The sequence below is a fragment of the Harpia harpyja genome, chromosome 9 (assembly GCF_026419915.1).
Source record: "Harpia harpyja isolate bHarHar1 chromosome 9, bHarHar1 primary haplotype, whole genome shotgun sequence".
Taxonomy (NCBI): domain Eukaryota; kingdom Metazoa; phylum Chordata; class Aves; order Accipitriformes; family Accipitridae; genus Harpia; species Harpia harpyja.
This window is the reverse complement of record NC_068948.1, coordinates 34,783,600-34,796,949: the sequence shown is the minus strand read 5'-3', so window position 1 is coordinate 34,796,949 and position 13,350 is coordinate 34,783,600. Positions and strand designations below refer to the sequence as shown.

Genomic DNA, 13,350 nt, shown 5'->3' with positions numbered 1-13,350 from the left:
GCACCACGGGACAGGCAGCCTGTTACTGCTGGGGCAGGGTCAGGCCACCTTGAGGCTTCGCTTTATCTGCCCTGCTGTGTGTTTTGGCTTGGGTTTGCTGCCGAGCAGCTCGGATGTGTCCCAGGCATCAGCGTCACTTAGCCTTGACCTTCTGCACGCTGCGCTCTTTAATCTTGGCATTTAAGGAAAGCAGGGCATTGGGATACATGGTGTCCTCAGAGCTGCTCTTTTTCTTAGCGGTTGGAGATGAAGCACTGTTTTCACCAGGACCTGTTTGCAGCATGGTTGTCACTTTGGTCTAGTGACTGCTGGGGCTTGTTTTGGCTTGTGCAGCAACGATGGGCGAGTTAACCCCTGGGCCGGTCCTGGTTGCTGCTCCTGCTTGGAGGACCAATCCTTTGGACCTCTCTGAGCAACATTTCTTCAATTCCTTGCTTTTTTTGGGTGGTGCTGGCTTCGCCCAGCAAAGCTGCTTCAGGAGGACAGCCTGGTGACCTCTTCTTCTGGAGGGTGAACAAGTCTGCCTTGCCTTGGTGCAGAGCCTTGGTCTCAGGATGGGGAACCGAGACCCTCCTTACCACGATGGCAGAGAGGTCCTGCCTGCGGGATCACCACTCTGCCCCTTCCCATCGCTTCTGGCTGCTTCCGTGGCAGAGCACGGGAGTCACTCTGTTGTTAGACCTAGTCCTGGTGCGGTCTCAAACAGGCATCATGATGTCACACCAGTCTGAGACTGCCTAGTCCTGCTCTTAGGTCAGGCTGAGGCTGATGCTGATGGGAGGTACTCACGATGGCTCCGTGTCGGTAGCAAGGTTTGGAAGTTGTTTTGGCTGTTGCCGCTGTGTCAGGTGGTGAGTGCAAGGGGAGGCCAAATTTGTCGGGACGGCCGCTCTGCCGGCGAGGCAGAAGGCCAGAGAGGTGTCGTGCCTGAGGGCTGGTGGCATCTCCAGCTTCTCCTCCAGGACAGGTGGTGCAGGTGAACTTGAGCGGTGGGAGGCAGTGCCCAGCACCCGGGATGGCAGGAGGGGAGGTGGGGGAAGAGCTGCCCATCCCTGCCAGGCTGGGAGTCAGCATGGTAGGGCTGGCTGGGGACCAGGTGCCCGGGAGGACAACGTAGAGGAGCAGGCATGGAGTGACCCCTCGTGTAGGATTCAGTGTCCTCGCTGTGCACAGCGTGTCTCCTCAGTGGTCTTGGCGAGGCAGACTGCTTAAGTGGCACCAAGTCCTGGATGCTCCTGCAAAAATACCTGGTGGCAGTTAGAAAGCAGAGACCCTGTGGGCTGGGATAGTATAAAATGAGCATCAGAGTGCCCATAGCAAATGATCCTGGCACCTTCCTGTGGCCTCGATGGTAATCGCTTGGATTAAGAGTACATTATGAAGATGGGAGACGCCTAGTCCCAGGAGTGGCTCACAGAGGCTCTTCCATGTCTGCCACAGTTGTGGTTAGGATCCTGTGTCAGACGTCGTAGTCCTGTGGCTGCTTACGGAGGCAGAGGAGAGAGGGACCTCTTTCCTGGGCAGGGTGCCGGGAGCAAGACTGCACGAGGCAGCCAGAGCTGTTGGCATTGTAAGAGGTGAGATGGTGGCCTAAACCTATCTCTACATGTAGCCAGGATCTGCTGCCTGGATTTCACATCATCTTCCCTAAATACCAGCAGTGGGGTCTGCCAGGAGAGGGATGCACAGTGCCCCTGGGGCAGCTCACTGCTCCGCTCTGCCAGCAGCTGCCGGCCCCCCGGCTCTGGCCAAGTAGGGTGCTGAGGCAGAGGCTGGTTCCCGGCTAATTCCCCAGAGAGGAGCTTGCTCCTGCCTGCAGCTGAGTCACAGACCCGTGAGTAAGAGGCAGAGAAGTCTTTGCCATAGTAACGTCGGTGCTTTGTCACCGCATTAGCGTTGATGGGCAACTGCTGCTTCAGACAGAAACGTGCGGTTGCTGAATCGCTGCCGTGGCAGAGGCGCGAATTCTGGCAGTGCCGGGGCATCGCTGCCGCTGCTGGGATGGGGTGAAGGCACTGTGGAGCCCTGCCTTCCTCCTGCCGCCTCTCCATGCCTTCACAGAGCCCTTTCTCAAGTGCCTTTTTCCCCTCTCTCCTGCCCAGTTTGATAAAAATAGATTTTGAGCAAGCAGCGTTTCCAAGCAAAAAGCAGTTGTATTTGTTTGTTTTATCTGGAAGTTTTTTAAAGGATTGAAAAGTTGGGGGGGAGGGAAGGGGGGGACCAGCTCTTCCCAGCGCAGAGATCCAGCAGCAAAGTTAACGTTTCCACCACGGCTTTATCTTTTCATCCATGTAAATAAACGTCCTACACACGTCATTCATGTGGGGTTTGCAGGGAGAGCCGGAGATGATGGGCCTGTTCCTACTGGTAATATTTACTCAAGCAACAAGAGCAGGAAACAATAGCAAAGCCGAGACTTTTCCTTTAGATCAGCGGGAGGGAGCAGCTGTCCGCACCCTCGTGGCTGTGGCACGTGCCCCAGCGAGGGGGGACGGGGCTGTCTTGGGCAGGACGGGCACCAGGCAGCTCACCTTTGGGATGCCATGCCGCACGGAGCGTCCCCACCGCCCACTGGCGACAGCCTCCCCGGCACGGGAATCAAAGTCCTTTGGCAGCACCTGCTGTAGGGGACACAAAAGCTGGTGCACGAAAATGTTGGCTGGGCCATATCTGGGGCGTCAGCTTTGTTACCTGCAGATGAGCGTCAAGCCACGGCCGCGCGTTTGTATAGCTGGAGGTAGCGCCTGAAAATGCGCAGGATGAACACGTTGCACATCCATAGTGAGCGAACGCGGGACCACTGGGCTTTTGCTAGCCCTGCACTGGTGACTTCTGCACGCGCGTCCCTTGTCCACACGTCTTGTGCCATCCCTCACTCGGGGGCTCGCTACCGCCTGGGCTGGAGCTCCACGTGGAGCTGGGCTGGCCATTGCACGGCGGTCAAAGATTTTGGGCAGGTGAGACCATACTGCCGGGCTTTCAGCAGGCAAGTCTGGTCCCGAGGACTGATACTCAGAGGGTTTACCCTGGGCGGGGGGCCATGGTGGTGTTAGGATCCCTCTTGACCCTTCGGGCAGGACCGGTGCTCTCTGCTCCTATATGGCTCCCCGTGGGCTTTCCTTCTCACCATCCTCTGTCTCTTCCGCAGGAGAAAGAAAGGAATGCCAAGAGAAAGAAGAAAAAAGGCACCGCCGTTCAAAACGAAGAAGCTGCCTTCCCTCCTGCAGCTGAGGACGAGGAGATGGAGGTGTCGGGGACAAGTGGCAATGAGGAGGAGATGGCCGAGGAGGCAGAAGGTGGGGGGGGGGGGGGCTGCAGTGGGGGGATGCACTCAGCTCTCCTGGCTTTGCTGTGTGGTGGCAGCAGAGGCACCGCACACGGCCTCTCCGGGGCTGCAAATGTCAGCGCTTGCAGGGGGTCATGTCTGTCACCCCAAAGCCACACTGAGGTGACGGCATCCTGCAGCACGAGATTCTCATGGCATTTTGGATGCCTCTGGATTTCATGCTTGAGAGGAGTGCCCTGGATCACCGCCCTCCTCCCGAGTCTGTCTGGAGGGATGTTTATTTTGGGAAGGTCGTGCAATGCAGGAGCTCTGTTACCAGCAGCCTCCGCCGTGGCTGCCAGGCGCCTACAGGGATCCCGGGGGGCATGGGGAGGGTTACAGGAGCCTCCGTGGCCCAGGGGCTCCTCGGCCCCCACATCGAGGCTGCACATAAAGGGCTTACCTGGAACTTGGAGCGGTCCCAGCGGCTTCTCCTCGCCCAGGAGGAGAGCAAGCCCTTTGGTTTCCAGTTTCCATCAGCACACACTCCCTGGAGCACCCAGCTTACTAGGGCCTGGCACACTTATATGCTCTTGTAAACCACATTTCATGGTGTTTTCCCCCTTCAGGGGGTCCCTGTGTGCTCGGCAGGGTTAGATAGCCACCGCTGCAGGCTCTGGAGGAGCTTAGCATGCGCTCAAGGAGGGATAACCCACTACAGTTTGAATGTGCCCATTCCTGTCCCGTCAGGGCATCGCTGCCACTGCTGCCCCAGGCAGTGGAGCCCACGCTGCCAGCAAAGGCAAGGGAAGCCGCGGTCTCCCACTGGCGAGGCTGGTGTACCTTGGCCGGTCTTTTCCTCCTCCTTTCCTTTTAAGGCAGTGTTTTCCTCCCTCCCAGCCATACCAAAGAAAGGAAACAACTTGAAAGTGACAATTTTCAGCTATTTATCGCTTAGAAAGCGCGGCAGCGAGTTTGGAGAAAATGTGCGTAATTTTCCAACAATAGGCCCATTTGACTTCTGTCAAAGTAATTTAATAACTTAACCAGCACTGCTGGCACCACGCTGGTTCCTGGCCTTAGCACCCAGGCTAATGGGACTCGAAATGGGAAATCTTTTCAAATCATCGTTGCAAGTGACTCATTACAAGGCAGATTCCAGGTAAATCTTTGTGCGAGGTGATACGTGACTCAGAGGCATAAAGTAAAAGGTAGTTATTGCTCTTTGTAAGAGTGCCTGAGAGGAAACAATGGCTTTTTGAGATTAGAGATGGATCTCTTGACATGCTCCCAAGCCTTAACACTCCAAGCCTCATCTCTTGTTCTGCTGCTGGGGTGGGCTATGGAGCTGAAGAAAGGTGTAAGCAGGCGGGATGAATTGTCAGGGCCAGAGAAGTGCCAGGGTGGTGTTACGCATGAGATGGCCCCTGGCTTTGGGGTGACATTTAGGGATGGTCAGGCAATAGCTTGGTGTTGAGGGGCCATGTGGCTGGCCAGGGACGGGAGGAAGGAGAGGGACTTGGCATGGGGGTTATGGTGTAGACCATGGATTCAGCATCTGGAGGGAGTGCGCAGGAGCCTAGAGCTTGGTTGAGCCTGGGACAAGCCACAGTTGGGTGGCTCGGCACGACATTCAGAGTAGCATCGAGTGGCAGTCAGGGAGAGTTTGGCCAAACGTGCTATAAACCTTGTCCCTGGGTGGGTGACGTGACCCCTCAATTGCTTGATTGCAAGTGTGTAAAGGTTGGAGAAGGCTGAGATTCCTGATGAGTGTGGCGCATTTTCCTGCCAAGGAAGGATGGATGTGCTCCATCGTACAGCTCTTGGGACACAGTACCTCTGCGTACTCATCTCACAAGCGTTTGAAAGCTGTCTGTGCTGCTATGGAGAGCGACAAGTCTAGGGATGCACATGAAGAAGCCTTTGGGCATGAGCGTAAGAGCCCTGCCTGGCGGGGACATGCTGAGATGGGACCGTGGAAGTCTCCTGGTGTTCCTGGCCCTGGCTGTGTTTGTCCGGCAAAGGCCTGGAGGGAATGATCCTCTCCCCAGCCATAGAAACAATCTCTCGACAGCACCTTCATCTGCACCGGTGCATGGATGCTCATGCTTCCAGCTCACCTCAAGCTGTTGGTGGCAGATTTGAGAGTGATCCTTTCCGTGTAATAATTAACCTGTCCCGCAGCACTGCCAGCACTTTCCTTTCGCTGACCCTGACCTCCTTTCTTCTGCCACTGGTGGCTTAAATAACAACAAACACATGCAGTGTTTTGGTATGGTCCCCAGCTGCCCTGGGGGTGGCAGAGCCAGGGACACAGGCGACGTAAGTCAGCAAGCAGGGTGCCAGCGAGGTGCCTGGTCCTGGCGGAGCAGAGCTGGTCCAGAGCCATGGGTGCGAGGGCGAGGAGGGAGCAGGTCCAGTCCTATAGATCTAGCCAGCAGCCAGGGTTTTCCCTAAAAATCCAGCTTCCCAGTCGCTTGGTCTCTAGGCTTTTGGGCATGTGGTTTTGCGTTTGGGTGGGGGTTAACAACAGTTGTTGTGCTGGGCAAGCAAAGAGGCCCCCAGAGCATCCCTTTGCTTAGTAGGCTCTGGATCCGGGGATCCCGGTGCAGCTCTCCCAGCCCCGGGATCATCTCCCCCTCGGAGGAACGAGGGCGTTCTCCTCCCAAGGGAGGGGGTGGAGGCAGCGATATGGGAAGCGAGAATCTCGGGCTGATCCTTATTTTTATTTCTTCCCTTTTCTCAGCTGCAGTAAATAACAGCTCCGACACAGAGAGCATTCCCTCGCCGAGGCCCGAAGCAAAAGAAGGAGGCGAAAACGGGGCCAAGGCAACACCCGGGCCAGGAGGTGACTCCGGCGCAGAACCAGCAGTCAAGTTGGAAGAGGCTCCAACACCCCCCGACGCTCCCCCCGCTCCCCCCGCCAACCCCGCTCCTGCTGCCAGCCCTCCTCCAGAGGCAGCTCCCGAGCCGCCAAGCAGTGAGGAGAAGGTGCAGGAGGACCTGGTGGTGGACGTGGTGAAAACGGAGGAGCCGGAGGAGAAGGTGAGCGAAGAGCCCTGCAAGAGCGAGGTGAAGAAGGAGGAGAGCGAAGACAGCCAGGAGAAGGACAAGGGGAATGACAAGAAGGCGGAAAGCGGCATCAGCGGCGGAGGGACAGTGGGGACAGAGGGGACGCCCAAGGCTGAGAAGAAGGAGAGCCATAAAGGCAGTAAAGGCCCTGGGGTGAACCCCGACAGCGACTCCAGCGCGACCTGCAGCGCGGATGAGATGGACGAGCAGGATGCTGTGGACAAGAGCAGGTAGGAGCGGGGACGGAGGTGGGCAAGTGCACGGCCCAAGGGCCAGACGAGCATCTCCATTGCGTGCCGCAGTGCCCACGTGTGCCCTGCTGTGTCCCCACGTAGCTGTGACCCTTTGGCCATCACTTGCCAAGGGGCCATGACACAACGGGCAGTGCGATGTCCCAACATACGGGTGCTACTGGGCAATGGCCGTGAGCAGGTGTTGGGTGCAGAGCCACTGTGTCTGCTGGTGGCAGCCCATCTGGGTGACGCAATGGAGCGGGACGTGCCCTTGGGGACAGCGGAGTTGTGCAGAGGCGCAGGCTGCAGTGCCAGCATCCAGGGTTGGGAACGGTTTCTGTCTGAGTCGGCGCTAGCAGGAGAGAAGTCACTTCAGGGACCTGTTCCCAATGCAGAGAGGAGGCGAGTTGCTCCCTTGGCGGAGATGCTGCTTGGATCTGTAGGGGTGAATTATCCTTCCTGGCCGTAAAGGGAGGAGAACAGTGTGGGCTGTGCAAGGTTTCCCGGGGCCATGCCACCGGGTCTTCACCTGAGCTGCCGCAGTCCCAAGCCCTCCACTCACCCCTGGGGCTGGCAGCCGAGGGCACCTCTGACCCTTCATGGATGGCTCTTGGAACAGGGAGGGGAAACACTGGCATCCTCCTTGGAGAAATGTCCTGCTCCCCTCCTGGCTTTTCCCACAGAGCCCTCCCCACCCAAGAGCCTCACAAATGGGGAGGAGGTTTCCTAGTTTTTGAAGAATATGTATGAATACATGTGTCTTTGTAGCGCTGATTTTTCTAATGGCTCCTGCTTCCATCCACGCTGGCTCCTGGGCCAGGTGGGACTCCTGAGTCCACTGTGCCATTGTACGCAGAGACAGCAGTCCCTCCCCGCCTCGGAGCTGGGCTGGGACTGGAGCCTGGCATCCTGCATCCCGCATCCCTCCTGTGGGCTTGCAGGGGGCAGTTTGGCAGCAAGATGGGTGCTACCAGGCTGGGCGGGCTGCGTGCAGCGCTGTGGACGGGGCTATTTAAAAAAACCAACCAAGCAAAGCAACAGGACAAGGCAGTAGGGAGCCATCATGTGTCTCCACCACTCTTAATGGCCTCCACGCTTTCCCTGTGATGGATGCAGGAGCCAGTGGGTGAGTGCTGCTCATGCAGGAGCATCCTCTGTGCTGCCCAGCTGCCCCAGGGGAGCAGCCCCTCTTGCTGCCAAGCAGCTGGAAGCAGCGCTGACGATGCTGAGGGGTGGTGCGGATGCCGCTGGCCCTGGCCCCGTGGCAGGGCTGAGGCGTCTTGGCTGCGGTGCTCCTCTCCGGCGGTGGATGGAGTCCAGCACCACCCCTCCCCACCCTCTCCTCCTTCCCAGATGGGGAAAACCTCCCAGCAAGGGAGAGTGAGGCCAGCGGGGCTGCACTCCTCAAGTTTAATGTTAACCCAACCAAAAACAGGACAACAGTGGCTTGTACTGACTTCCCAGCAGCAAAGGAGCGAGTCGTCTTGGGAGTGACTTTTGCATCCCCAGCTCCTCGCTGAGTCAGCGCCTATCTCGCTTGTCAAACAGTTACCAGCTTCCAGGAATATTAAACATTAAACAGGCATCCCGCAGCTCCCGGGCCGTTCCTCTTATCCAGTGCGGCGGTGAAGCACGGGTGATAAGCAGAGCCTGCCGGCACGGGAAAGCTGCAGTCGACGCCGGTGCCTGGCGCTGCCCAGCCTGGGAGCCCCAGGAGCACCCACGGGATCGGTCCACAGCCAGCTCGGAGGTTTCAGCACCGTCGTGTTCCCAGCGGGCTTCCCCAGCGTAGCTTTGCTCCCTTGCATTTCCCACCGGCCAAGGGCTGCTCGCTCGCAGGCGGTTACTGCAGCCCCGCTGCTGCAGCGTGACTCGCGATGAGCAGGACGAGGCTGCCGAGATGCCGCGTGAGCCGCCCCATCACCGCATCACCCGATGCTCGCCCGCCCACCCAGCGCCGGCAGGGCGTGGGTGCTCTTCCCTGCGCTTGTAAAAGCACCAAGCCATCCGCGGCATCTCCCAGAAGGGGACGGAGGGTGGCTGGGATGTCCCTGCGGTGAGGGGGAAGGGGTGCAGGGTTGGCGTGAGACGTAGGGGCAGCCTTTTTCAGGTCCTCCTGCAGTTCACACTAGCCAAGACAAGTCCGGGATAAGGAGGCGCAGCCTTTACTCATCAAAGCTGAAGAAGGCAGCTAATTGTCTGTGGTTCCATGCAGCATGCATTGCAAGAGGGCTGCTGCTAGTGCTGCCAGTACTGTGGCTCAGTGGGAGGTCACGCCAGATTGGGGATGCGTGAGGGAGGCCATGAACAGTCACCCGCTGCAGAGCTGCAGCACAGAGAGGAGACATCTGCCTGTAAGCATTGCACCGAGCCACCCCTGCGCTGTGCATCCTCATCACTGGCTCAGCCATAGGTGCGAGGGCTGTGCCGGGCCAGCACCGTGTTGGTGCCGTAGCCCTGGCTCGGGGGAGCCCTTTGGGGAAATCTGGTAGCCGTCACCTTTGCACAACCACTGTGTGTGCAAGGAATTGTGTTTGGCTGGGTCACGTGTCAGTGTGTTGGCTCATCTGGCAATGAAACTGGTCCCCGTCTCTGGTGGAAGGTGAAGGAGTTTGGGGAACGCAGCGTCCTGGTCACCCCCAAAACTTCGTGCCTGGGAGGGGATATTTCCACACCGCCGAGGCTCAGCTGTGTCCATGCCGACCCCTTCCTGCTCCAACCCTTTTCCCATCCCTCCCAACGCCATCACCCATGTTTAGGAACTGGTGGTTGGGTTTGGGAGGCCCCGGGTTGGCAGCGCCTGGATACGAGGTGCTGAGGGTTGTTCATCTGATGACTTCCAGAGTAAAGCACCCAACGGCCTTGTGTCCTGTGCAGGGTCTGCTGGGAGGGACGTAATAAATTATGCAGTTTGCATATTGATTAATTTAATACTGACTCTGGCTTCCTAAGTGTCAGGATCCTGGAGGGCTTCAGGAAACCTGAGGATCTTAAGGCTTAAATGCATCTCTTGCAAGCACCACGAGTGCATGGGGCGGCCGCCGGGGCGGTTGCTCTGCCAGGGCCTGCCAGGGCTGGCAGGACCCCGCTTGCTGATCAAGCTTGCCAGTTTCTGGAAAATCAGGCTGTTTAGCTAAATGTCCCTCAAGAACCGCTGGTGAGGAGGAGAGCAGTGCTGAGCGCAACCGCAGCTGCTGAGATCTGTCCTGCGCCACTAGCAGTGACAGTGACATGGAGCTGGGCCATCGCTGCCAGGTTGGTCACCTCCTGGTGAGCACCAGGACCCATCTCAGTGCAGGGGTGACGTGTTACCGGCCTGGCAGCGCTGGCATCGGGGGTGAAGTGGCAGGAGAGGAACTCTTTGCTGGCACCGGGAGCCGAGCTGGCTGGCAGCCTGCACCGGCTGCCTTGCCTCCCAGATGAGGGTTGCCCTGAAAAAAATTGCCGTTTTTCAAAAATAATAAGAGATTGGCTTCTTTTGGGTAAAATCAGAGCCCAAAGGGCCGGGGGATTTCGGCCAGGGCTGCAGAGCGTGCTGTGAACATGGGCCTTCCCCAGCTCGGCAGCCCCAGAAGAGCGGTGCTGCAGCTCAGCATGGTGTCAAGGTCTCGGGAGCAAGTGCTGGGTGCCCTTGTCCCCAGCCATATGTCTCAGCAGACTTTGGGGTGTTGCACCCTTCCGGGAGCCCCGTGTCCCCCACAGCATGGCTTCACAACACCCATGTGGCTCCGCAGGCAGACAGCATTGCAATTATTTGGGGAGCAGCTCAGATTTGCTGCCTCTTGCCTGGTCTCCCCTGGGTGCCTAACCAGAGCACCCCGGTCGCAATCCAAAGGTGGGTCCCCTTCCTCTCCAATGCTGGGCACTGCACAGAGCAAGGGCTGGGGCAGTCCCAGCACCGTGATGAGTTTATTCCCCGCACATGGCCCCGCCACGCTTGTTTATTCATCCAAGGGTGAGCATGGAATGACCTTGAAATTTATAGGCTGAAGAGAGCAGTGAAATAACAGCTAAAATAAACAAATCAAGCTGTAAAGCTTGGAAACTATGAACTGGCTTCAACAAATTGGAGTCGGGAGGGAGAGAAGGTGGAGATGGCCTGGAGAGACGTGGTCCCCGGGGTCTCGGCATGAGCTCAGGAGCTGGACACACCGAGGGCTTGACCCATGGGCTTCGTGTGCCTCCATCCCCACCCTATTTCGGTGGCACCATGGAGATGCCCACCTCTCACCGTTTGCACAGGGGCTCAGCACGGCCATCTGAGTGTCTACCACGCAACTCAAAACAGCCAAGGGGAAGAGCGAGTGGCAAGGGTGCAGAGCTGCACAGCTGCTGGGCTGAACACCAAATCCCATCCAAATCCAGCCTCTCATCTTTCAAGTGATCTGAGCACCCTGGGCACATGCACGTGGTGGCTTGCCCAGGCTTTAGCACCTTGATAAAAGACACTCCTTGCGGAGGGGCATGAGGCTGATCCCAAGCGCCAGGCGAGCACCACGTGTGAGCTCCAGAGAGTAGCGTGATGCCCAAATGAAATCTGAACTTGTCACCCTGCTCTGTAGCTCCCAGCTCTGGGCTCCAGTTCTCCCTTGGGTTTATTCTGGACAACAGCAGATTTGCTAGAAATAGTTAGCATAGGGGATGAGGGAAAGAGGGCTCGAGAGGCTGTTGAGCGAGACGTAATGGTCTCGTTTGAGCACAGAGCCCTGTGGGGGTTGTCTTTGGAAAGCAGGAGCTGAATCCCATCCTGCTCTCCGCCTCCCCTCGGCCTCATCATCCCGTAGCAAAGCTGCCCTAGTTGCTAGCTGGGCATTGCTGGGCTGGGTTGTGTTCCCCTCTGAGCCTACCCTCATAGACCAGAATGACCCAGGGGCACCTGCAGCCCACCGAGGTCGAAGTTGAGACACCTCCCCAGCGGCTGCGGGTCCCCTGTGCTTTGGGCAGCGTGGCAGATTTTCCTGCTGAGCAACCTCCTGTCGGACAAGCATCCTTGTGGTGGATGCTGAGATCTTTGGAGTGGTAGTTGCCATTTAAACAGGTTTGGGGCCGGGGCAGCAGCTTGCAGGGCTGGAAGCCCGAGTGCACAATGTATTCAAGAGCCCAGATTCCCAGCAGCGAGCAGTGGTCCAGCACGCTCCTCTCTGATGAAGAGGATGTCCTCTAGGCTCAGCAGCATAAAACATGATCTGCGGGGCATGGAGGAGCGATGAGACATGGAGCTTGTCCATGGCGTTGCCCAGTTGACATGCGTGTTTTGTGTCCAGGTTGCTGTCCCCCCGGCCCAGCCTGCTCAACACCACCAGCGATGCCAGGCTGAACTCCTCGCCACAGAAGCCTCTGGACCTGAAACAGCTGAAGCAGCGTGCTGCTGCCATCCCTCCCATCGTGAGTACCCCACCAGCAAGGGACGGGACTGGGAGCACGGCGGCCACTTACGCCTCGTGCATGCTTTTCCATCAGGTTGCATCTCCTGCGTGGCGTGCATCAGGGTTGCAAGGATGTGCTTATCCCTGCGGATGACCGAGCTCATGATCTGCAGAGATCTGTGCCTGAGCGGTGCGAGCCCCCCAGCAGGCAAGGTGCTCTCTGTGCAGAGCGTGCTCTCAGCTGGTGGAGCAGCTCTGCCAGCAACATTTGGATGTCCCTTGAGCTCTTTTATCAGAAAGTCGTGGGAGGTCTGGACAGAAAAAGCTTCTCGTTGCCACATGACTGCTGCCTCCCGTTGCTTTAAAAAGCGAGTGTGCACCTTCCCAGCCCTGCGCGTCTCTTCGTCTCATGTGCTTGAAGCATTTATGCTCTTCCTCATTGAGAAGGTCTGCTTGGTCCCCCTTTTTGGCTATCCAGTAGCTATGTACTGAAAGAACATGTATTCTCCGAGGCTCCGAGGCACTCCTGGTGCAGTGGCTTGGGCTGTGACAAAAAGCACCCTGGTAACTCCAGGGTCGACGCCAGAGGAGGAGCAGTGCAGGGTGGGCAGGGAGGAAATCCCTGCTTTGGGGTTTTGAGTACTTAGGGAAGACCCGTTCCTGATGCTCTTCCAGTTTCCCATGTTACAGCTTAAGATGTGGCTGCTGTAATGTAACTTCTGGCAAAAGCTACAAGCACTTAACTGTAGATTAGAGGTTTTAAACAAGGGAAGTCTGAGGGCTCTCCTATAGTATCACCAGCACAGAGCTGATACTCTTTGTTGTGGGCTTTTTTAATCTCCTGTGGCTGGTGAGCTTTGGAGCCCTGTTTGGACTGGTAAGACTTGCAGTGATAGTGTGGGGCAGGTGCTTCTCGTAACACCTTGATGTCTCCAAGACTGTTGCGGATGTCAACAACACATGACAAGTGTCACTAACTCTTATTGCTTTGCAGATTTCTGAAGGTTTCTCAGAGGGGATATTGCAGAGTGGAAGTGTGAAGCCTCAGGTGCCTCCCCATGCCTTGGCCCTCTACCAGCAGCAGATCACAAAAGCCCACGAGTCTGCCCGCGAGGACATGCCCCCGAGCAAGCTATCGCAGTCCCAGCAGCAGCAGGCTGAGAAGGAGCAGCAGCAGCCAAGCAGCAGTCCCAGGGGAAAGAGCAGGAGCCCTGCTGTTGGTGACAAGGAAGGTAGGGCATGTGTGCGTGCCGGTGTGTGTTTATCCGCACAGAAATGCCTGGTGTGTGCAGCTGTACGCAGCCGGCAGCTTTCCTCCTCTTAGGTGAGAGCTTGCTTCAATCCTTGAAAGCTCTTTAATAGCATCTTGAAGCAGGACAAGAGAGGCATGGCTAATTTCCCATGTTCATTAGAC

General features: G+C 57.5%; 1 protein-coding gene across 19 annotated transcripts in view; it reads left to right on the top strand.

Annotated features, from left to right (window-relative positions):
• Window positions 1–13,350, top strand: part of NCOR2 (nuclear receptor corepressor 2) — a 260,465-nt gene that overhangs the window by 208,827 nt on the left and 38,288 nt on the right. For all 19 annotated transcript variants that reach the window (XM_052798060.1, XM_052798068.1, XM_052798067.1 and 16 more), the window contains 4 exons: window positions 3,149–3,296; window positions 6,012–6,567; window positions 11,835–11,955; window positions 12,931–13,168. In XM_052798060.1, the coding sequence (XP_052654020.1) occupies window positions 3,149–3,296; window positions 6,012–6,567; window positions 11,835–11,955; window positions 12,931–13,168 (1,063 nt within the window). The remainder of the gene's footprint in view (window positions 1–3,148; window positions 3,297–6,011; window positions 6,568–11,834; window positions 11,956–12,930; window positions 13,169–13,350) is intronic.